This window comes from Panthera leo, chromosome C2 (genome assembly GCF_018350215.1).
Source record: "Panthera leo isolate Ple1 chromosome C2, P.leo_Ple1_pat1.1, whole genome shotgun sequence".
Classification (NCBI taxonomy): Eukaryota; Metazoa; Chordata; class Mammalia; order Carnivora; family Felidae; genus Panthera; species Panthera leo.
Genome location: NC_056687.1, coordinates 150180511 through 150203994, shown reverse-complemented (window position 1 = coordinate 150203994; position 23484 = coordinate 150180511). Strand labels below are relative to the sequence as shown.

Sequence of the window (23484 nt, the reverse complement as noted above, 5' to 3'; positions counted from 1 at the left end):
AGAAAGCAGCAAGGTAGGCGGACAGAGAGCGGTCTTGCTGTTTTTGACAAGATCATCAGGGAAGGACAAAGGAGGGGACAGTTACGCAGAGGCAAAGTGCAAGAGTGTAAGCCGTACACATTTTTGAGGGAAGAATGTGCTCAACAGAGGGCCCGACAAGGGAGAAGGCCAGGGGTGGAAGACGCTCGGCATTTTCTAGGAAAGGCAGAGGGGCCAGTGTGGCTGGGGCAGGATGAATAAGAGGACGAAAGGTGAGAGATGAGGCCAGAACTTCGGCCAAGGCCAGCTCGTGGAGGCCCTGAGCTGCAGTGAGGCGTCTGACTTGCGCTCAGATGCGGCTTCCTCAGAGTATCCTGGGAGGCCACTAGGAGATTCTGGTCAGGGGACTAACATGGATATGACCTCTACGTTTCACGGAGCATTCTGGATGTAGAACATGGAGTCAGAGGCTGTGACCGGAAGCAGGGTCACCAGGGCTATTATGATGTCATGAAGTTATGATGTCATGAAGTTATGACGTGATGGTGGTCTGGCGGAGACTGTACTTGTCAGCGTGGGGCGAGTTTGCTCCCCAGAGAACATTTAACAATGTCTGGGGACATTTTTGGTTGTCCCCACGGGGGTTGGGGATACTTCTGGCATCTAGTGGTGGCCAGGGATGCGGCTAAACATTGCGCAGTGCGCAGGACGGCCCCACAGCAAAGAACTGTCCGGCCCCAAACGGGGGTAGTGGCAACGTACAGAAACTGATCTAGAACAGTGCTGGGGAGGGAGGGGAGGAAGTGCTCAGATCTAAGAGGTATTTTGAAAGTAGAGCCCGGGCACCTTGGGCGGCTCGGTCGGTTAAGCGTCTGATTGCGGCTCAGGTCATGATCTCGGGGTTCATGGGTTTGAGCCCTGCATGGGGCTGTGCCCTGGCTGTGCAGAGCCTGCTTGGGATTCTCTCTCTCTCTCTCCCTCTCTCTCTCTCTTCCCCTCCTCCACTTGTGCATGAGTGCACGCTCTCTCTCTCTCTCTCTCTCTCTCAAAATAAATAAATAATCTTTTAAAAAAGAGAGACTCAAGAGACACACAAGCCAACTGGAATGGATGGAATTTATTTGGACTCTAATTCAAACAAACTGGGAGAGAAAAAGAGAGAGGTGGGGGGAGGGAGAGAGGGAGGGAAAAGGAGAAAACGGGCACCTTAACTAGAATTTGGTTCTGTTCATTTCTACAGGCGTAGTAGCAGGCAGGGGCTCACGCTGCTTTAAAAGAATTCTTGCCTAACTCTACTTTCAATTCTTTCTGTGATCGTTCATTTCAGCTTCATGGAGATTTCTGACCAAGCCGAGGAACCCTGTCATGGGTTTGTTTGAGTTATAGGTCTCTCTAGCTGTGTTATTTCTTGTCGACATTGATAAACGTGGACTTTTTGGTACTCTTTCATATTTAATGTTTAGGATAACATCTTAAATCACATATAGTTATGCCACAACGTTTCCTGAAGATAAATCATGACAAGATTCCTTTTTTCCCCTCTATGTTTGCACGCATGGAATAGATTTGAATTTTTGTTTCATTTTTCCTGTCCCACCTTTTACTGTGTCTCAAAACCCATTGGGTGGAAGTTCTGTGAAGAAGTGAATTTACTAGAGCACCTGGCTGGCTCAGTCAGTGGAGCATGTGACTCTTGATCTTGGAGTTGTAGGTTCGAGCCCTGCGTTGTATGTAGAGATCACTTAAAAATGAAATCTTTAGGGGCGCCTGGGTAGCTCAGTCAGTTGAGCATCTGACATTGGCTCAGGTCATGATCTCTCTGTTCCCGAGTTTGACAGCTGACGGCTCAGAGCCTGGACCCTGGTTCAGATTCTGTGTCTCCCTCTCTCTCTGTCCCTCCCCCACTCATGCTCTGTCTCTCCCTCAAAAACAAATACACATTAAAAATTTTTTAAATTGGGGCGCCTGGGTGGCTCAGTCGGTTAGGCGTCCGACTTCGGCTCAGGTCACGATCTCGCGGTCCGCGGGTTCGAGCCCCGCGTCGGGCTCTGGGCTGATGGCTCAGAGCCTGGAGCCTGCTTCCGATTCTGTGTCTCCCTCTCTCTCTGCCCCTCCCCCGTTCATGCTGTGTCTCTCTCTGTCTCAAGAATAAATAAACGTTAAAAAAAAATTAAAAAAAAAAAAAAGAATGAAATAATACCATCTCTGCAGTTCGCTCTGTAGGGAGAGACGGACGACACCAGAGGTGATCATTGTGAGAGCTGGGAGGTGGGCACAAGGGGGTCCATTATACCTTCTTCCCTACTTTTATTGATGTTTGAAATTTCCGTAATGAGACCTTTTTCTTAAGCGGCTCCTGTTTCATTTTTTCGCTTTTGTAATTCCTTCCTTCCGTATTTGGGGAGTTGACACTTCAGTGTGACCACACGGGACTCAGCACATCCCCCCACTCGAGCCCACTGATTCCCAAAGCCGATTTGGTGTTTATTTCGAAGTTGTGTTGCTCTTGTTGGTTCCTGGGAATGCTAAGAAGTGCTGACTGCTTGCTCCTCAGGCTCTGGGATCTCCAGCTATGGGAAACACCCCCAAGATGTGCCCAAAGCCTTTGAGGACTGCATGCAAAAAGTCCAGGGGCAGATTCCAGCCCACCTCCATAGATCCACCCGCATTTACCTGGGGGCCACGGCGGGGATGCGCTTGCTGAGGTAAGGGCTGGGGTGGCCCCACGGAGCCCATCTGACCGAAATCAAGAATGTGTGGAGCCTTGCCAAGAATGTAACTCTCTGCCTGGGGACAGATCCGAAAGAAAGAAGCCCATATTCTGCCATAAATTTAGCCTTTAAAAGTTGGGACGCTTTTAGTCTTTATTTTAATACCCAGAAAGAAACTGCTCTAAAATGGATTCCCTCCACCTTGGTGATTTTCCCAAGAACTCTGGGGAAAAAAAAGGCAGGTGACGTGAAATCCCATGGGGTATACCTCTAGTTTTTTAGAAAAGTAAAAACTGTTTTGGATGCCTGGTCTTCTGACCCTGGTGTGCTAGCAGCCACCCTGAGTGCGACCCACAGTTACGTGGCGTCTACTCACGTACACGATCTCGCTGCAATCTGCTTTACAAGAGTGGTTTTTCACTGGGGCGCCTGGGTGGTTCAGTCAGTTCAGCGTCCGACTCTTGATTTCAGCTCCGCTCACGATCTCACGGTTGTGAGATCGAGCCCCGTGTCAGGCTCCACACTGATGTGGAGTCTGCTTAGGATTCTCTGCCCCTCTCCTCCCTCTAAAAAAATCAGTGGAATTTCTGCCCTTCACCTCAGGCAAAGCCTTTGCAGCTATCAGGAAACAAACAGCTCATTTCATTCAATTTAGCAGTTCCTTCTAGATTTGTAGCCATGACTTTTAGCCCAGTTGCACTGTGTTCAAGTGCCCTTTCGATCTCTCTTTTTTTCCCCCATTATTGTAGCTCCTTGACCTTGAAATAAAGGAAAAATAGTTTTTATTTTTATTTTTTAAGAGAATATATTTCTTTTTCTTTAATGTCTATTTATTTTTGAGAGAGAGAGAGAGAGAGAGAGAGAGAGCTCACAGGGGAAAGGCAGAGAGAGAGGGAGACAGAGGATCTCAAGTAGGCTCTGCATGGTCAGCACAGAGCCTGATGTGGGACTCAGACTCACGAACCTTGAGATCATGACCTGAGCCGAAATTAAGACCCAGACACTCAAGCGACTGAGCCACCCAGGCGCCCCAAGAAAGATAGTTTTTTTTTTTTTTTTTTTTAATCAAACTTAAATCTACCCAGGGTAAAGCCTGCTCTGAACTTTGAAAATAAGGCTTTATCCCCCAAAGATGACCCTCATATTGCTTCAAAGCCACTTTGTCTGTGGTGCCAGTAACATAAAATTGTATGTGTGGGCATAAAGAAGATACACCGAAACAAACAAACAGGGCCACTTTAACATGATGATTAAAAGAAATCACTCGGTTGGATTGGGCCTGTTCCTTGAGGTTTTCCTCTCCTTGTTTCTATCCCTCTATCCTCGTTGACCGAACAGAACGTGGGAGAAAGTTGCATGTCTTTGCCCCGCTTGGAATCTGCAGGGTGTTTCAAAATGATTGCGTTTACCTGAAAGAAATGATACAGAAATGCCTTCCTTCTGCCTTTTCCTTTTTTATGGAAACAAAGCATCCGACTTTCTCTTAGTTGCTTTTTCTCCCACTCCTCTCAGTGAGGAATAATTAGAAGACTCTGTGACTTACAGGCCCTGACAAAAACCGTGGAATAGGAAGTTCGCCACTTGGGAAAACAGTGAATGTCCCATTTGAATAAATTAAATATTAACTCCTCCTTGTAAAACTTTCTGATGGTAATCCATTCCTTCTGAGGATCTAGCTGATGTTTCCATTGAGAGAAAAGTCGACTATTAAAAAAAAAAAAAAAAAGCATTTAATGAGAATCCTCTGGGAGGGGAACTGATAAAACTAGGAAGATTCTTGGATTATTTTCCAAACAGTGATCACTTGTGGCTGAATTAGAATGGACCTCAGCTTGTGGCATGGCTCTTTCTCCTCCTTGAGCCAATAGTGAGCCAGTGCCCCGGTTTTCTTAACCCCGTGATGAAAGGGGAGGTACCCTCCCAAGTGAATGTGCTTCCATAAGGTAAAATGGCAGCCAATGAACAATAGTATAATGCCCCGTCATGGGTGATATTAGAATACTATGTTTCCACTTTCCCGTGGGTCAGCGCACTGATGGATTCCAATCCAATGACGGCCATGATAGCCGTTATATACCCTCATGATGAAGCCTTCCCTGAGAGCAAAGCAGAGACTGCTGAACGCCTAACCCTCTTTCTTTCCCCCCTCCTCCTAAAGATCCCCCTTCCTTCTGGCCTGATGAGGGCTCCTCTATATGATGCCCCCGGCGGATTCCTTATGCCACCCCTATGCCTTCACCAACCCCCTTTCCTGTGCTGATCTGAGACAGAGCAATGGTGATTAAGCAGAAGGCCCTTTTGACCAGCTGGTTGCTAGCGAACGAGACAGGAACAGGTAGGGGAGGAGAGAACAAGGGGTGTTTTTACGTAAAGCTGTCTGCTTGGCGGTGTGACAGGTAACAAGGGCATCTTCCTTGGTTGCCTGGGAGGTTTTGACTTGCGAAACGTTGCCAGTTTTGCACACATCTGGAAAATCATCCCTGCCAGCAGAGGGGTGGGGAGGTTTGCCTTTTCACCTGAGTGACATTATTTGAAGACTCTCTTGTCCAGGCACTCAGCCTTTTGTGTTCTGTGCCTTGCATAGGTTACAAAATGAAACAGCAGCTAATGAAGTCCTTGCCAGCATCCAAAACTACTTCAAGTCCCAGCCCTTTGATTTTAGGGGTGCTCAAATCATTTCTGGGCAAGAGGAAGGGATATATGGATGGATTACAGCCAACTATTTAATGGGAAATTTCCTGGAGGTGTGTGAAAACAAATGCATGGTTTTTAATTTTGCTATCTATCCCGTCCCCTGTGGGTGGTCACTTAAGCAGAGGTGCATGCTGACAGGGGCATCTGTCCTGTGTCATCCCTATCATCTACTGCATTGAGGAAACAACGATGAGACAATAGCTAAGAAAATACACATAGAGCTGGGGCAAAAACTGCATCGTAAATAGGACCAAATGCACAGGGGAGAGGGAATATCATCACTTTACTAGCCGATAAGAAATTGGAGGTGGGGGGATCTAAATCTAAAGGCTATGGGTTTTTTGAAGGGTAGCTGGAGAATGACTCTTCTAAGAAGCTCCACAGCCCTCTGGAACTTCCAGAGCCCTCAGGCAGTCTGCTTCCCAAACCATCCTGTGTCCCCGGGTCCCTTACCCTGCCCTGCCCCTTGTGCAAAGGAAAGCTGACCCCCAGGGACAATCACCGTGTTACAGAGGACATGAGCCTTATCCAGCCCAACACCTATCTTGTTCCCCCTCAAATATATTCTTAAATTTTAGTTAATTGCCAACAGTTCATATTTTAGAAACGTCACACTCACACACACACACACACACACGAAGAAATGTCATATACAAATGCACATTTCTAGCTTTCCCTGACCCCCACAACCCGCAAAAGCTGGAAGCACTGGTCCCAGTGGGCTCACGTAGGCAATAACCAACCGGAAGAGTGTGGCTAGACCGGAACAGAACGTGGCTCGTGCGGTCCCCAGTTTGCCACAGTCCCCCACCTAACCTTCCCTGTCGTCCCCACCTAACCTACCTCGTTCGTTCATGTTGCCTGTCTAGCCCCTGGAAGCATTTGAGTTCGCCACCCTTGAAATAAAAGAGCGTTTTGGCCTCCAGATGCTCATGTCAGACTTCTTAGCAAAAAGAGCTGGGCCTTGGGTGGAGAGTCCCGGGCAAACAGAGATGGTGCCTCTGGCCTTTTCTCTTGTTTCCTTTCCCCACCGTGCAGAAGAACCTGTGGCATATGTGGGTGCATCCAAATGGAGTGGAGACCACAGGTGCCCTGGATTTAGGCGGTGCCTCTACCCAAATATCCTTCGCGGCCGGAGACAAGGTGGGGCTGAACAGCAGCCATATCATGAAAGTGTCCCTCTACGGCTATGTGTACTCGCTCTACACACATAGCTTCCAGTGCTACGGCCGCAATGAGGCTGAGAAGAGGTTTCTGGCCATACTTCTTCAGGTACCTGAGCCGGGGGGGTGGGGGGGTGGGGAGGGCGGGTGGAGGGGAAGGGGAGGGGCGGGCAGCAGGCGTTCCTTTGGGGGTCTGGAGGGGAGGGCGCCTTCTGGGGTCTGCCCATCCATCTTCTGATGGGATCGGAAACGAGACCAGTTTGCCAGTTCACTCACGGGGGTCCAAGCTTGCTCGCCCGCTCCCTGCGTTGTACTGACCACTTCCAGTGTATTTGCGTCCAAAGTCTAGGGAAATTACAGGGTACCAGATGTTTGGCAAACGATTCAAGACCTGGGATCCCTTTGCGGACACAAGCGGCTTTAAACCAACAGCTAAATAAACCTGAGAATCTTGTGACTCCCCCGAGTGCTGACAAGATAATGAAAGTGGTCCCAAGAGAAATACTTGCTGACAGGGGAGAGGACTGAGCCCTCCCCGGGTGCGGCCTCCTTTTAGATGGGCCTATATTAGGTAGGTTTGATGCCCTTTGTATGGTGGGATTTCGGAGTAACCGAATGCCATCACATTGGTCAGTAATTGACACGGTAACTGTCCCTTGGCCCAGACGGCTTCTTCAGGCATCAACTGGAAGCTTGTCATTAATATATAATTATTATTTCTTTAATGTTTATTTTTTTGAGAGAGACAGAGACAGAGCTTGAGCGGGGGAGGGGAAGAGAGAGAGGGAGACACAGAATCCGAAGCAGGCTCCAGGCTCCGAGCGGTCAGCACAGAGCCCGACGCGGGGCTCGAACCCACGGATGGTGAGATCATGACCTGAGCCGAAGTCGGACGCCCAACCGACGGAGCCACCCAGGCGCCCCGAGGTTGTCGTTAATATAAACTCAGTGTTAGTGTGGTGTGTGTATCAGTCAGCACTGACTCCAGGGATACCCTAGACCCCAAATTCCAGTGCTCGGGGGACATCAGTCTCAACCATGCATGGCTGAGCAGGGAAAATGAAAATGAAAGAAAGGGACTTTGACCACCTAGAGGGGCATGAGGCCAGCCAGAGGCCACAGATCCTGGCTTCTGGTGAGACCCAGGGGCAGGGGACAAGGGCTGGGTCAGCCTGTGAACATAGTGGACACAGCACCCTTGGTTAATCCCCACCCCTCCCGCCTACTTGGGCAGCTGAGGAAGGAAGCAGTGCCCGCCCCGCCCCCAGCCACTAGCCTGAGGGAACAATGGGCTGGCTCAGCAAAGTGCCATCGGCAAAACGGACATCTTCAGACCCCTGCATTTACTGAGTAGTCATGCAGGGATGTGCGTGAGAATTCACCTCCGGATCCGGCCGCTCCCCAAAACTTTGAGCCTCGCAGGAAAGGCTGGAGCCCCGGTGCACATGAGTGTGACAGGCCTTGTCGGGAGAGGCTGCACACTGCCTGGGGAGGACAGAGCGGGGGACCCTGCAGGCAGCCCTTGGGGCTCGGGACACCCAGTGCCCACCCCAGACTCACACCACCCCCACTTGGCCAAAGGGAGCCCCACAGGGAACCGGATCGATCCTCCCTAGCAAGGTCTCCATGACCTCTACTCATCCCTGATCGCTTGCTAACGTACTTCAGCCAACATGCTCTTCTGTCCAGGAGAGAAACTCTGGAAACACCTCTTCTCTCCATCTCCTTTTATTTCTGGCAATGCTTAATGCCTCTCCCTCCAGTTGTGACCCTAGTGGGGGCAGAGGGCAGGGGGCTCCTCTGAACTCGAAACAGGAGAGGGGGCAGGTGAAATCATCCTTTTCCCAGAGAGAGTGAAGGTCAGAGAAGCTAACCTCTTAAATTCGACTGGCCCTGAGGAAAATGTGTGCATGTGTTTATTTTTACAAAGTTTATTAAAGAGTGATTATTGGGGCGCCTGGGTGGCTCAGTCGGTTGAACGTCCCACTTCGGCTCAGGTCATGATCTCGCTGCTCGTGGGTTCGAGCCCTGCATCGGGTTCCATGCCGACAGCTCAGAGCGTGGAGCCTGCTTCGGATTCTGTGTCTCCTTCTCTCTCTGCCCCTCCCCCTGCTCATTCTCTCTTTCTCAAAAATAAATAAACATTAAAAATTAATTATCTATGTCGGGGTACCCGGGTGGCTCAGGCAGTTAAGCATCTGACTCTTGATTTTGGCTTAGGTCATGATCTCATGGTTTGTGAGATCGAGCCCCATGTCCGTCCAGCTCTGTGCTGACAGTGCAGAGCCTGCTTGGGATTCTCTCCACCCACCCCCCCCCCCCCCGTCCCTCCCGTCCTCTCAAAAATAAACAATAAAAAAATTTTAAAAAAGAATGATTATCCACGTATCCAAGAACCTACAGCAGAGAAGCCAATACTCCACCTGTCTGAGGTCTCACTTGGGTTTGAGAACGTAGGTCTCAAGGCGTGAGCCTGGCCTGGGGGCAGAGGTGGGCGATCCCACCCTCTAATGTGGACAGTCCGTTCAGAGGGACAGGGGCAGCTCTCCAACTTGCCTGGTAGGCTCCGGATGCCTGAGAAGGTGGCTCTGCCCGCAAAGCCCTCTGACTCAGGTGAGGGAAAGGATCCAAGTGCGCTGACGATCACCCACAAATGCACGTCCCGACCTGCCTGGCCAGTACTTCCATGTGCCAAATACATGTTGCCAAGCCCCGGCCTAGAAGGTTCACAAAGATTATTACATCATGAACACTGGCTGAGTAAATTCCACCAGGTCTGGATCTGGTTTCCTCATGTGTCCCAGTCTGGTGTGGATGGTACCCGGAGCCCTACTTTGCAGCCTGTTGTCATATGAACAAGCCTCCAGTGGCCCCAGGGTGACAGCATTTGTAGATGCTAAGGATGCGCATTCGCTTTCTTTCTTCCCCTCTTTAAGACGTTTTCTTCTGTTTTTAAAAAACAATTTTTTTAACGTTTATTTATTTTTGAGACAGAGAGAGACACAGCATGAACGGGGGAGGGTCAGAGAGAGGGAGACGCAGAATCTGAAACAGGCTCCAGGCTCCGAGCTGCCAGCACAGAGCCCGACGTGGGGCTCGAACTCTCGGACCGCGAGATCGTGACCTGAGCCGAAGTCGGCCGCTTAACTGACTGAGCCACCCAGGAGCCCCTCTTCTATTTTAAAGTAAAACATGTTCAGTGAAAAAAAAATTAGAAAATGCAGACACAGACACACAAAAATATAAATAATAAAACCAAAGAACCCTAGAATTAACCACCATAAACATACTGTTGCATTTTCTTCCAGTTTTTTTTTTTCATGCACGAATACGTATATTTACAAATTTGGCTTCATATGCTATATATAGTTTTATATCTAGCCTTTTCTTTTTTTCTAACGTTTATGTATTTATTTTGAGAGAGAGAGAGAGAGAGAGAGCATGAGCAGGGAGGGGCAGAGAGGGAGAGAGAATCCCAAGCAGGCTCCACACTGTCAGCACAGAGCCCGACACGGGGCTTGATCTCACAAACCATGAGATCATGACCTGGGCCGAAATCGGGTCAGACGCTTAACCGACTGAGCCACCAGGCGCCCCTCCAGCTTTTTCTTTTACCTAACAATATATCATGAACAATCGCCTGTGTTGCTCAGTAGCCTCTGAACTTACTATTTTTATGGACGCATAATATTCCAGGCACCATTATTTAAAAAGAAAAACGAGATAGGTCATTTGCTTATAAAAGAAAGTGCATTTTTATTGTGAAACTGTCAAAGCATGCAAAAAACGCATTGAAGTCAAAATGACTTTCCAATGCTGGTCACCTAATGTCTTCACTGTTCACAGCTTGATACATTGTTATTCTAGACTTTCCAGATCAATATCTAACTGGTTTTCTTGATCCTTTAAGATTTCACAATTTGTCAACCATTCCGATCCTGATGGACAACAGGCTATGCCCTGTTTTGCTGCAGCCACAATAACACCGTAAACCTTCTTGTGCACGTAACCTTAGGAACTACTGACTTTACTTCCAGAGGATAAAATCAAAGGATAGGTATATTTCTCATATAAGTGGATAAATAGGCACTCTTCCAACACAAAACCATCCAGATTCCCACCAACAATGTTGTGATGACCTTTTGCAACCTGAGAATTTTAGGGATCCTGAGCCATTCCATTAATAAGTCTTTGGATAATGAGGATCTGCTTCTGAACTCCCTATTATAGTCACCCGTTTTTCCATTCTTGAGCCAGTATCATGTTATTCTAGTTGCAAAAGTTTGTTTTTCTACTCTCAGACATTTATTTTATTTTATTTTTTTAATTTTTTTTTTAATGTTTATTTATTTTTGAGACAGAGAGAGACAGAGCATGAATGGGGAAGGGGCAGAGAGAGAGGGAGACACAGAATCGGAAGCAGTCTCCAGGCTCTGAGCCATCAGCCCAGCGCCTGACGCGGGGCTCGAACTCACGGACCGCGAGATCATGACCTGAGCCGAAGTCGGCCACCCAACCAACTGAGCCACCCAGGCGCCCCTCAGACATTTATTTTAAGCTTCAAAATCGTTTAAAGTGGCAACAAAGAGGAACTTTTTTTTCATTGAGATTATGATTGCAGTTGCATTGACTGCAAATTAGTTTGGTAAAATACTGGCTTATTAATGATATTAGGAATTTCTGTGTAGAATTACAAAATATTGTTCCAATTATTTAGTTCTTGGTTTGCATCCTTCAGTAAAACTTATCGTTTTCATTATGGGTCCTGTACCTTCCTTTTAAATTAGTTTCCTATGTGTTTTTTAATAGTTTCTATCAATATTAAGAATAGTTCCTATCACTGTTTTTCCACTTTTCATAGGATTTACCCTAAGATCAAGTTATGCTATAGTTTTCCAGTGGCCTTTTTTGCTCTCAAGCCTAATGGTTGACCCTTTAGTGCCAATGTCCTGCAAATACTAAGTTCAGGCGAGATTTGTTCCATGTTGAGGGCCTGAACAGCTTGGCCCATTGGCAAATTATATTTAAAGAAGGCATAACAAATAATTCGAACTCCAAAAAGAGCACAGAAATCATCTTTCCTGAGCTGCTTGTATGTTCCAAGCCAGAAACAATTTATATCTTGCTTCTTGTCCAGGCCACGCCAGAAATAATGTATTTTATTTTAAGTATCTTAAAAGCATGTCAGATTTGGAGGGGGAAATTAAATAACCGGGTATTAGTTTCTTTTCTTTTCTTTTTCCCTTTAAAATAGTATTTCCACCACAGGGTGACCCTGGTGCGACATGTTACAAATTACACATAACAATTTTTGGAAACCATGGATTTTTTTTCATACCATTGAAGCAGAGAGGAACCTATTTGCTGCCTTCACAGATTCAGTCATAGTAAGATCTTTCTGGAGGACACTCATTAGAGTTATACTGGATGAGTGTTGGACTTCTGTAGGATTTTGTGTGAAGTCCTGTCGCTGACCTTTGTTAAATGATTGCATTACCTTGATACGTGCCTCAATTTCCTCATCAGTAAATTAAAGGAGTTGGAATAAACATTGCCTGAAGCCAAAATGTGACTGAGTCAAAATGAGTGGTTTTGAAATTGGGCAAAGTTCAAATACAATTCCTTAGAAAAGAGAGTCCATAAATAGAACCCTACACATTTTGGAATTTAGCATAAGATAAAACGGAGCATTTTTCACCAGTAAGTAAAATACTGGATAGTCATTTGGAAAAAGTAAAGTCAGGTCTCTACAACAGTCTTTATGCCGAATAAATTACAAGTGGATCAAAGATTTTTATGACTAAGGATATTTGTTGCAGCGTTGTTTATAATGGCAGAATGATCGGAAACCATCTAAATGTTCACATAGAGGAGATACCTTAAACAAATTGTAGTTAATTTGTACAGCGGAGGGCTATGCAGCTACTAAAAAGAAGAGGCCATTCTATATGTACAGTGAACGGAAAGATCTGAAGATACGTTTTTCAGTAAGAACAGCAAAGGGTGTAACTGTGTATAGAGTACTACCATTTATAGTTTTTAGAAGAAGGAAGAGGGAGGAGAAGAAAAGATATTTGTGTATGCGTACAAGAAGTATACACAAAATCTCCGGTAGGAAATCACGAAAACTGGCAAGAGTGGTTACTTCTAAGGAGGGGATCTCGTGGCTAGACATGGTGGGGAGGGAGCCCTCATTTTCACAATATACTTATTTGCAAACTTCTGGGTCATTTTGTCGGTGGATAGATAATATTCTGTTCCAAATGATCAATTAATCTCAACATGTCTTGTGTTCTCCTCAAAATGGATTTCCTAAAACCTGCTTCACAGGACTGTCGTGGGGCGTGGGTCCGGTAACGTGAGTGAGAGCCCAGCGTGGTGGCTGGTGCAGGGCTAACTGTTCACCCACCCCCACTGGACGTATGGAGGCAACCTGGGAGTTGCCTTCAGGCACGGGCTGACCCAGAATGGCATGTTTTCATCCATTTCTCTCTTGGCACTGGAGGGTAACAATAGTGAGAATTTGCAAGAGGGGAACACTTGCCCCCACCATCCCCCACCCCCCGCCAAAAAGTGGTTTCTGACACCTCACTCTTGTACCTGCAGGATTCTCCCACCAAAACCAATCTCATCAACCCCTGCTACCCTCGGAATTATCTCACCACCTTCACCGGGAGCTACATATTTGACAGCCTGTGCACAGCAGACCTGAGGCCTGTCAGTTACAACCCTGACGACATCATCACTTTTGGAGGAACTGGGGACCCATCGCTGTGTAGGGAAAAGGTGGCTTCCCTGTTTGACTTCACAGCTTGCCGTGACCAGGAAGCCTGTTCCTTTGATGGGGTCTATCAGCCAAAAGTTAAAGGGACATTTGTGGTAAGAGCAAAACCCGCCCAAAAGCGTCCTTTTTCCCCCCAGTGAGTATTTACTTCTCACCTTTCTGTTTCTCTTCTGTTGACCTGCTTCCCCCTCTCTTATTCCCCTAGCCTGAAAGCTCCATGGTGTGTCCCATTCTGAGAACTAACTTCCTTCTGTGTTACATCCTTCCAGGCATTTGCAGGGTTCTACTACACAGCCAGCGCTTTCAATCTCTCAGGGAGCTTCTCCCTCAGTGCCTTCAACTCAAGCAGCTGGGATTTCTGCTCAGAGAGCTGGAGCCAGGTCAGTATTTAGAGAGAAAGGGGCAGGGTGCCCGGGTGGCTCCGTCGGTTAAGTGCCAGACTCTGGGTTTTGGCTCAGGTCATGATCCCACGGTTCACGAGTTCGAGCCCTGCGTCAGGCTCTGCTGCTGACAGCACAGATTCTCCAGCTCCGCAGAGCCTGCTTCAGATTGCCTATCCCCCCTCTCTGTCCCTCCCCTACTCGCTCAGTCTCTCTCTCAAAAATAAATAAATAAACATTAAAAAAAAGGAAAGAGAGGGGCGCCCGGGTGGCTCAGTCGGTTGAGTGTCCGACTTCAGTTCAGGTCATGATCTCACTGATAGTGAGTTCAAGCCCCGCGTCGGGCTCTGTGCTGACGGCTCAGAGCCTGGAGCCTGCTTCCGATTCTGGGTCTCCCTCTCTCTCTGCCCCTCCCGCATTCATGCTCTGTCTCTCAAAAATAAATAAACGTTAAAAAAAATCTTTTTAAATTAAAATAAATACATTAATTAATTAATTAACAAATAAAATAGGGGCGCCTGGGTGGCTCAGTCGGTTGAGCGTCCGACTTCGGCTCAGGTCACGATCTCACAGTCTGTGAGTTCAAGCCCCGCGTCGGGCTCTGGGCTGATGGCTCGGAGCCTGGAGCCTGCTTCCGATTCTGGGTCTCCCTCTCTCTCTGCCCCTCCCGCATTCATGCTCTGTCTCTCAAAAATAAATAAACGTTAAAAAAAATCTTTTTTAATTAAAATAAATACATTAATTAATTAGTTAATTAATTAACAAATAAAATAAAGAGAAAAGGGCAACACCAGTACAAAACATGGAGTAGATCCGAGTATGTTCCATTTGTGAGCACGTGTGTGTTCCGAATTTGGATTTCATGCCATTCTACCTTCCCCACATCCATAAAATGGGGTAATAAGGGAACCCACCTCACACCTGCATTGTGGATTAACGTTCCAGCCACAGACACGATGGTGAGAACAGCGTGCGGTAACAGACGCAGCACTCGGTAAACTTAGAGATGGTTATCGCGTGATGCTGTACGATATGATACAATTCGATTATTTCGTGGTGATTGTCTTATGAAGTTCTAGGTGGTGAGGTTCTTTAAAACGCGGTGTTCGGGGCGCCTGGGTGGCTCAGTCGGTTAAGCGTCCGACTTCAGCTCAGGTCACGATCTCGCGGTCCGCGAGTTCGAGCCCCGCGTCGGGCTCTGTGCTGATGGCTCAGAGCCTGGAGCCTGCTTCCGATTCTGTGTCTCCCTCTCTCTCTGCCCCTCCCCTGTTCATGCTGTGTCTCTCTCTGTCTCAAAAATAAATAAACGTTAAAAATTTTTTTTTTTTTTTTAAATAAAACGCGGTGTTCTGGAGCATGCATTTTCCAAGCACGCCTGCCTCATCTGTTTGGAACCTCCTTTTCAGCTCCCGCTGCTGCTGCCCAGGTTTGACGAGGTATATGCCCGCTCCTACTGCTTCTCCGCCCACTATATCTACCACTTGCTGGTGAATGGATACAGATTCACGGAGGAGACCTGGCCCCAAATATATTTTAAAAAAGAAGTAAGTCAAGGCACGGGTTGTTTCTTCCCCTTGCTCTCAAAAGGTTTGTGTGTAGACGTGCGAAAGAAATGTAGACTTTACAGGGGGAGTGGTGATTTCAGTTTGCTGAAGGGAAGCTGAGGAGACTTCGGTCCCTCGTGACCAAAGAAACGACAGTGGAGAACTCAGAGGAGGTGTCGCTGGAGACCCTTCCAGACGAGGCAGCGGTCAGAGGCCAGGTGCCCACGGACCCTGAGCTCCGCGAGCGCAGGACTTGTTTCATTCTTTTCATACTCCTACCATTCAGCACGGGACTGAGAACCTAGAAAGTGTTTACTTAAATGTTTGGCGAGCGTATAAATAAATATGTTAAGGATTAGACCTTTCATACTGAAAAGAAACTTTAAACATAACAGTAATTTTTAAAGAGGATAGTAACTAACTGCTCTCCATTCTACCCAGATGTCAGGGTAACGGAGGGTATTAGGGATTCATAGCAGCAGTAAGTAAGAATTTCTCTTGGAATGTGCCTGAAGTCACCGTATGTACGTCAAGTGTCCAGGGACGGTCTGAAGCTGCAGTCATAGCTGCTACCAGGTGACTGTTCGGTCTGTCACCCTCCGGGCCTTGTTTCCAGGCAGGACTCAGCCTTGCTGACATGTCCACGCAGCACTATGTTCAGGTTTGGGGAAAATATTCTCATTTCAGGAATAGCTGATATAAAGCCTGAAGCCAGTATGTTCAATATTAGCTTTAGCGATAATTAGGATAAACCAATCAATATCCAGCATGAGGCCTGTGATTGTCTACTTTTACATAAATAAAATTGAGTCATCCCACAAAAGATGAGGCTGTCTGGAGACACAGGGACTGTTGATGGCATGCACTCTCTAAGCTTTGCCTGTAATGAATCTAATTAGCAGGAAAGTACATTAAGAGAACGGAAAGTGACTTCCTCTTGAATACCAGTTTGGATGGATACAGAATCCCAGCTTTCAAGTCCCTTTCCTTTATTCATAAAGAAGTTTATATATAGTTAAATTAGCATTCAAATGTAAAGGCATAAAAAAGACTTAAAGATTTGCCACACAAAGACATCCAAAATATTTGTGGAGGAAATAAATACGGAGAGAAATAAATCCAGGAGGATGTTATAAAAATATAGGCAGTCAGAATAAGTGAAATGGTGCCTTGAAGTTTTTTTAAAAAAAGAAAACTTACATCAAAGAAGAGTAAAAGAGAAGAAACCATCCATAACAACCCAAAATTCAAGTATAGCTAATATCCAGTGTGAAGGGAGCAGGGTAAGGGGTCATAACAGTGGCCTAAAATGCTCATCTTGTAAAGGAGGCCTTTAGATATATAACATTTTTAAGGCAAGAATGGAAAAAATAAATATAGGAAAATAGCACTGATTGAAAATTTAAAACTAAGACATTAGACGGAAGTCCAAATATATCAATAACCAAAATAATTATAAATGGACTAAACCTACCGGTGAAAAGACAGATATTGTCAGATCAGATTTTTAAAAATCAAGCATATGTTGTTTGTAAGAAAAACCCTTAGGCGTTAAGCATAAGGACATGGAAAGATTCAAAGTTAAAAAGTTTTCTTTAACTATCAGGCAAACACTACCCCAAGAAAAGGGGTGGAACTGACTGTTTCAAATTTCAGTGGAGCTCTGTAATATCTGACCAAATAGTCTTTAAGAGGATCATTCAAGATACAGAGGATTCCAACATAATGATACAGAGTCCATTCTGAAGACTGTAAATTCTAGACTTTTTTTGTATCTAATAAAACAGCCTGAAGACATGGAAATGAAAACTGATGGAACTAACGTAAGAAATGGCCAGAGTCTGTGCTGCTTGTTTAAACTGACCCCCTGGGCTTAGAAACTGGTTCTAGATTTATGTAAGCTGCTCATTACCCTCTTTCTTTAGCCACAGACACTTGTGGACCCAACAGTAGAAAAACTCTTGCTGTTATTAACTGTGCTGACATTCCACTTGGCTGTGACGAGGCTGGGAGGATGCTGACGGCTTTTCTCCACGGTGCAGAGAGGGTAGGGCCCTGAGCCTTTGTGGTCTCAGTGACCTGCGTTCTAGCCCAGTCTCTGCAGTGTCTGAACTTGGGCAAGTCCCTTGACCCTAGGCCACAGCTTCGGGTGGGCGGTTCACGAGGATGACAGTGGTGTATGTGTGTAACTTCTGCCTCGAGCCTCGTCCTGAGAACGAAGCCATCTTTCTATCATACAGGTGGGGAACAGCAGCATAGCCTGGTCTTTGGGCTACATGCTTAGCCTGACCAACCAGATCCCAGCCGAAAGCCCCCTGATCCGCCTGCCCATGGACCCACCTGCCTTTGTGGGCACCCTCGCCTTCTTCACGGCAGTGGCCTTGCTGTGTCTGGCGTTCCTCGTGTACCTGTGCGCTTCATCCGGGAAGCAGAGGCGCTCCCAGCATGCCTTCAACCACACAGTGGATTCTGAGTGAGCCTCTTGAAGCAGCTCCTGGAGCCTGAGGGCTGCCCGGAACCAGCCTGGGTAGCAACAGACAACGCGGGCGAAATGTCCATCTTCGGGAGATGCGACTCAAGTCAAATACCTAGGTTACGTGCCTCTCCGATAACTAATTTATGCCAAAGCACCTCTTGGGGAGTCTCTCAACTGTTTATTCCTCCAAAGACCCTACCACACACTTGTTGACCTACTGGGGAACAGAGGAGAGACAGGCCATCAAAGTCAGGCTCTTTATTCCAAGTGCCCTAGAGGAACAGTGAATTGAGACTATGACAGTTTAATGTTGAAGAATTGACCTCAGGGCTCAGTTTGCATTTCTCCTTCCACAGAAACGCCATATTCCTCCCGGCAAGTTTGGAAGCTGGCAGGCACCCATGAAGCATTTGACACAGATAGATATTTGACCATATAGCATTTCACACGCTTTGTGGTTTCCTCCAGTTGATTCTTAACTAAAACGTAGCAATCCCATAAGCATTGAGCTCCCTCAGTCTACTAGCATAATAGCATCTGGGGGAGAAGACTCCATTCCCCCGAGGACAGTGGCCATGGCCAGGCCCTGTCATTCAGGCAGAACCCAAAGGACAGAGACGCACGGAAGGTCTCCCAGGATACCGCAGGGGGAGTCCCATTCAGGGCTCCGGTTGGTAGATTGCAGCCCGTGTGTGTCTTCATTCTCACCTCCCCTTCACGTTGCTGTGTCCTCCTATAAAACATTTACTCCTAGCGAGGCTACCATGTTCCAGATCTTTTTGCCTTTGCTAGGCTTTCGCTTCGGGCTGTTTTCTCACTGGGTCATGGTGTGTATGCTCCAATACGCCATTCCGGCACGGGCACTTGCCGCTGTCCCAAGATCCCCTTGCTTACCGCCTTCCTGGATGGCAGGCCTCTGTGCGATAGCCTCGTCCTTCTTCACTTTGGGGAAAGGAGAGGAGACCGCAGGGACATCTCCTTCCGATAGAGGATGAGAAAGAATCCAGTGAGTGGCTACAAACTGAAAACCAACGTTATTCCAGATTGTTGTTTGTTAGCTGCATGTGGAATAAAGGACTCTTTATTGGCAGCGTGTGTGTGACCTTGCAAACAGGATTTTGTGTTCTCCTAAGGACCCAAGGTGGCATTTATGAGAGGAAGTTCTTAAAGTGAGGAAAATTTGCTTAAGAATAGACTTTCCTGAGCTAAGAAGATTATGCCTTAATGTCACCTTCATTCGCGAGAAGTCAAAGTGCTTCCCTTTGATAAAAGCCGTTGGCTCCTTGAGATATTTGAGTCACACGTTTCTGTACCTTATTTGACACTCAAAAGTGGGGAAGTTAGAACCCGTCACTCAGTTCTTGACGCCTACCCAGAATGGCTGCTCCCTTCCTAAAGTGCGCCTTTGCCTGTGCCCCACCTTTGCCCCACCTGGCCTGTGGTTCATCTCCCCAACTGTCCAAATAATGCATATTTCTCAAGGCCTAATTCTAGCTCTGCTTCTTTCACAAAGCTTTCTCTACACACACACACACACACACACACACACACACACACACACACGTGATCTATCTCCTGGATCACCTTTTAAAAACTAGTTAGGTGAATGTTTATATTCTTGATCTTATGTGTGCACATGGCTTATTTCTAAAATAGACAGTAGGCTACGGAACGGCAAATCCCACCCTTTATCACTCCCTCCTTCATTCAACACACATCCAAAAACCACTTACGATGGGCCTAACACCTTGCCAGGCGTGAGCTTAGATTTAGATACGTGCCAAGGATGTACTATACTCAACATATTTGTTGATTGATGTCATTTCCATAAACGAGTGAAGGGTGGACAATAAAGTTTAGAGATATCAGATGAAAATAGCATCCAAATCACCAAGATTTTGCAAGAAAAAAACAGGTATGTCTGTGCAGGGAAGAGGGCCAAGGTTTCACGAGAACAATGTTTCTGGCTTTGGAACACGCTGATGAGGTGTTTTGGGCTTTCTGACATGCATCAAAGAATTCTTACCAGATGGACCATCATGAAATCTGCAGTACAGGTAACAACCTATCTAGTAAGAACTGTGGTAAGCAGAAGCCTCACATGGCCCCCATCACCTTGCCCTCTGGTGGTACTCCGGAGATTACGTCATTACCTGGCAAAGGGATTTGCAGATGTAATCACTAATCAGTTAACCTAAAAACGGAGAGATTATCCAGGTAGGCGTTTTCTCCTCACATGAACTCTTTAAAGGCAGGGGATTTGCTCCAGAAGTCAGAGAGATTCAAAGCACGAGAAGGATTTGATGTGCTGTTGCTGACATGAAGACAGAGGAGGTCAGGTGTGAGAGAACCCGAGAGCAGCCTCTGGAAACTAACAGCAACCCTTGGCTGACAGCCTGCAGGAAAGCAGGGGCCTCAGGCCTACAACTCCAAGTAACTGTTCCACCGGCAACTGCATAGACTTGGAAGTTTTAGATATTAGATAGAAATTAGATAGATAGCATTAGAAATTAGATATTTCCCCAGAACTTCCGGTTAAGAGTTCCACCAGATTGACACGTCGATTTCAGCCTTTTGAGGGCCCTAAAAGGAGAACCCAGGGGACTTTTGACTTATGGAACCGGGAGGTAATACATAGGTGTGGCTTGAGGCTACTATGTTTATGGAAATTCGTGACACAGCAATAGAAAATTAATACTGCAGAACCCAGGCCCCAAGACTCCAACCAAAACAAGTGAAAATTTCAAATGTACTTTTTAAAAAAATTTTTTAAAGGTTTATTCATTTCTCAGAGACAGACAGAGCGTGAGCAGGGGAGGGGCAGAGAGAGAGAGGGAGACAAAGAATCTGAAACAGGCTCCAGGCTCTGAGCTGTCAGCACAGAGCCCGACGCGGGGCTCGAACTCACGGACCGCGAGATCATGACCTGAGCCGAAGTCGGACGCTTAACCGACTGAGCCACCCAAGGGCCCCCAAATGTATTTGAAAGTGATTAGGTATCACAAATTGTGTCTACTCTTTAGAATAACCACGTAGGAAAGGCATGGGCTCAGAGGTAAAATAACATCCAACATCACGCAGCTAGTAAGTGTTTTGGGAGGTGGAGACTGAGTTGAGATTCTGGTCTGGTTGAGTCTAAAACCCATTATTTCTGCCACATTTCCTGTCACAGGGAAAGGCAGCGTCACATGGCAGATAGGAGTCTGACTTTAGAATGCTGTAGTGCAACATACTCATTCACGTACAGACACTTGACTTATGACAGAGGTGTCATGGCAGAGCAGTGAAAAAGATGGGAGTCAATTGGATTTCCATATGCAGAGAAAAGGAAATTCGACCCCTTCCTCATACCATTTTCAAAAATTATTTGCAGGCTGGTTAAAGACCCAAGTGTGAAAGGTTGACTTACAAATGTTTTAGAACAGAAACGAGAAAATTTTTAAGATCTTGAGTAAGTGAAGGGTTTATTTAGCATTATACAGAATGCATTAACCATTAAGAGGATATGTATACATTTGATCACATTAAAATTAAGAAATTCTGTCCCTCAAAAAACACCATTGTAAAAGTGAAAAGACAAGCCACAGAGTTATTTGCAACATATATAACTGGTAAAGGACCAGTTTCCAAATTTCATGGAGAATTCTTAAGTTTCACTGAAAAAAAAGGCAAATGATCCAATTTTCCTGAATGGGCAAAAGGCTCGAAAAGCCATTTTACAAAAGGAGAAATCTAACTGTCCAATAAATATGAAAAGGTGCTCAACCTCATGCACAGATCAGGGCAACGCAAATTAAAAACTATGATGAACTGGGGCGCCTGGGTGGCTCAGTTAGTTGAGCGTCCAACTCTTGATTTCGGCTCGGGTCATGATCTCAAGGTTTGTGAGATCAGTGAGATGAAGCCTGAGTTGGGCTCTGTGCTGACGGTGCAGAACCTGCTTGGGATTCTTTCTCTCCTCTCTCTCTGCCCCTCCCCACCCATTCTCTCTCCCTCTCTCTCTGTCAAAATAAATCAATAAACATTAAAACAAACTCCCATGAATTAACACAATACACCCATCGTTTGACAAAATTAAAAACTCTGACAACGCTAAATGTTGGTGAGTGGGGAGCAACTGAACTCTTGGGCACGGCTGGTGGGGATGTGATTTAATGCGACCATTCTGGTTTGTCTATTAAAGTTGAAAATATGCGTACTGAATGACCCAAAAATTCTAGTGCAAGGTATAGACCTTAGACATACGTGTTCTAAGGTACACCAGGCTACATGCCTAGGAATGTTTTTACCAGCGGCCAAGATGCCTATTCCATAAAATGGAAGGGTATATTGTGATGTATCTGTACTAGAAAATACCATAAAGCATGGAAACAGAAGAACTGCAAATATATGCAAATATATGGATGGATCTTGCTAAGATAACTTTGAGGGTCAAAAGCAAGTCACAAAAAAAATACATATATAGTATAATTCCATTTATACAAAGTTCAAAAGCAGCAAAAACACAGAAGGTAACTCTCAAGGAAATCAAGAAATTATTACTCTTAACTTTGGAAGGGGATAAATGAGTGTCTTAGTCTGCTAGGGCCGCCATAACAAAATACCAGAGACTAGGTAGCTTAAACAATACACATTTATTTTCTCACAGTTCTGGAAGCCAGGAAGCCCAAGACCAAAGTGCCTTCTAATTCAGTTCCTGGTGAGAGCCCACTTTCTGGCTTGTAGACTGCCCATCTTCTTACTGAGGCTACACTTGGCCTTTCCTCTGTGCTTGTGTTGGGGGGAGAAAGACACTGAGCTCTCTGGTATCTTTTATTTTAAGGGCACCAATCCCATCACGAGGGCCCCACCCTCATAGCCTCATCTAACCCTAATTACCTCTTAAAGGTATTTTAGGTATTTTAGGCATTAAAGGCATTACCTCTTAAAGGCATTTTCAGATGCCATCATGGTTGGGGTTAGGGCTTCAATATCTGAATATTGGGGGATACAAACATTTGGCCCATAACAATGGGACTTCTGGGGTGACGGTGATGTTCTATAACTGGCTAGTAGCTACATGTATTACCTTTACTCAACCATTTGTATACATTTATTTACTTATTTATTTACTTAATTTTAGAGAGAGCGTGAGCTGGGGAGGGGGCAGAGGAAGAGAGAGAGGATCGTAAGCAGGCTCCATGCTCAGCACAGAGTCCGACTCAGGGCTCAGTCCCATGACCCTGGGATCATGACCTGAGCCAAAATAAAGAGTCAGACGCTCAACCGACTGAGCCACCCAGGTGCCTCATCAGCCGTTTATATACTTTCTATTGTCTTACATGACATTAAAAAAATAAAAATTGTAAATCTAGGTTAACTCAAAGATTTTCTACCTTTATGATCTTCATAAAGCCTTTAAACTTCTTTGAGCCTTGATTCCTTCATATATAAAATAAGGATAATACCTATACCTCATGGGATGGTTATAAGAAAAGAGAAAATTTAGTACATAGCCAGTGCCTGGCACAGAGGATAGCCAATGAATTCAAGTTTAAAAAGTATTTGTTTCGCCCACTTATTCATTCATTCATTCATTCATTCATTCATTCATTCATCAAAAATTTTCCAAAAGTCTACTCTGTGCTAAGGGCTGGGCTGCGGCGTGACTGAGGTTATAGGAGAAGCCAGACCAACTTCTTTCCTTTGGAAACACATGAGACCTGAGGCCCTCTGCTGGAGCCACAGAGAAAATCCTTCGAAGACGGTGTTTG

General features: G+C 46.1%; 1 protein-coding gene across 1 annotated transcript in view; it reads left to right on the top strand.

The window, feature by feature from the left end:
• ENTPD3 (ectonucleoside triphosphate diphosphohydrolase 3) overlaps nt 1–18821 on the top strand; it is a 38308-nt gene extending 19487 nt beyond the window's left edge. Inside the window, exons 5-11 of the mRNA XM_042955957.1 lie at nt 2534–2684; nt 5275–5434; nt 6423–6656; nt 13154–13426; nt 13601–13711; nt 15118–15255; nt 17496–18821. Of these exons, the coding sequence (XP_042811891.1) occupies nt 2534–2684; nt 5275–5434; nt 6423–6656; nt 13154–13426; nt 13601–13711; nt 15118–15255; nt 17496–17732 (1304 nt within the window). The 3' untranslated portion in view covers nt 17733–18821. The remainder of the gene's footprint in view (nt 1–2533; nt 2685–5274; nt 5435–6422; nt 6657–13153; nt 13427–13600; nt 13712–15117; nt 15256–17495) is intronic.
• The last annotated feature ends 4663 nt before the right edge of the window (nt 18822–23484 follow it).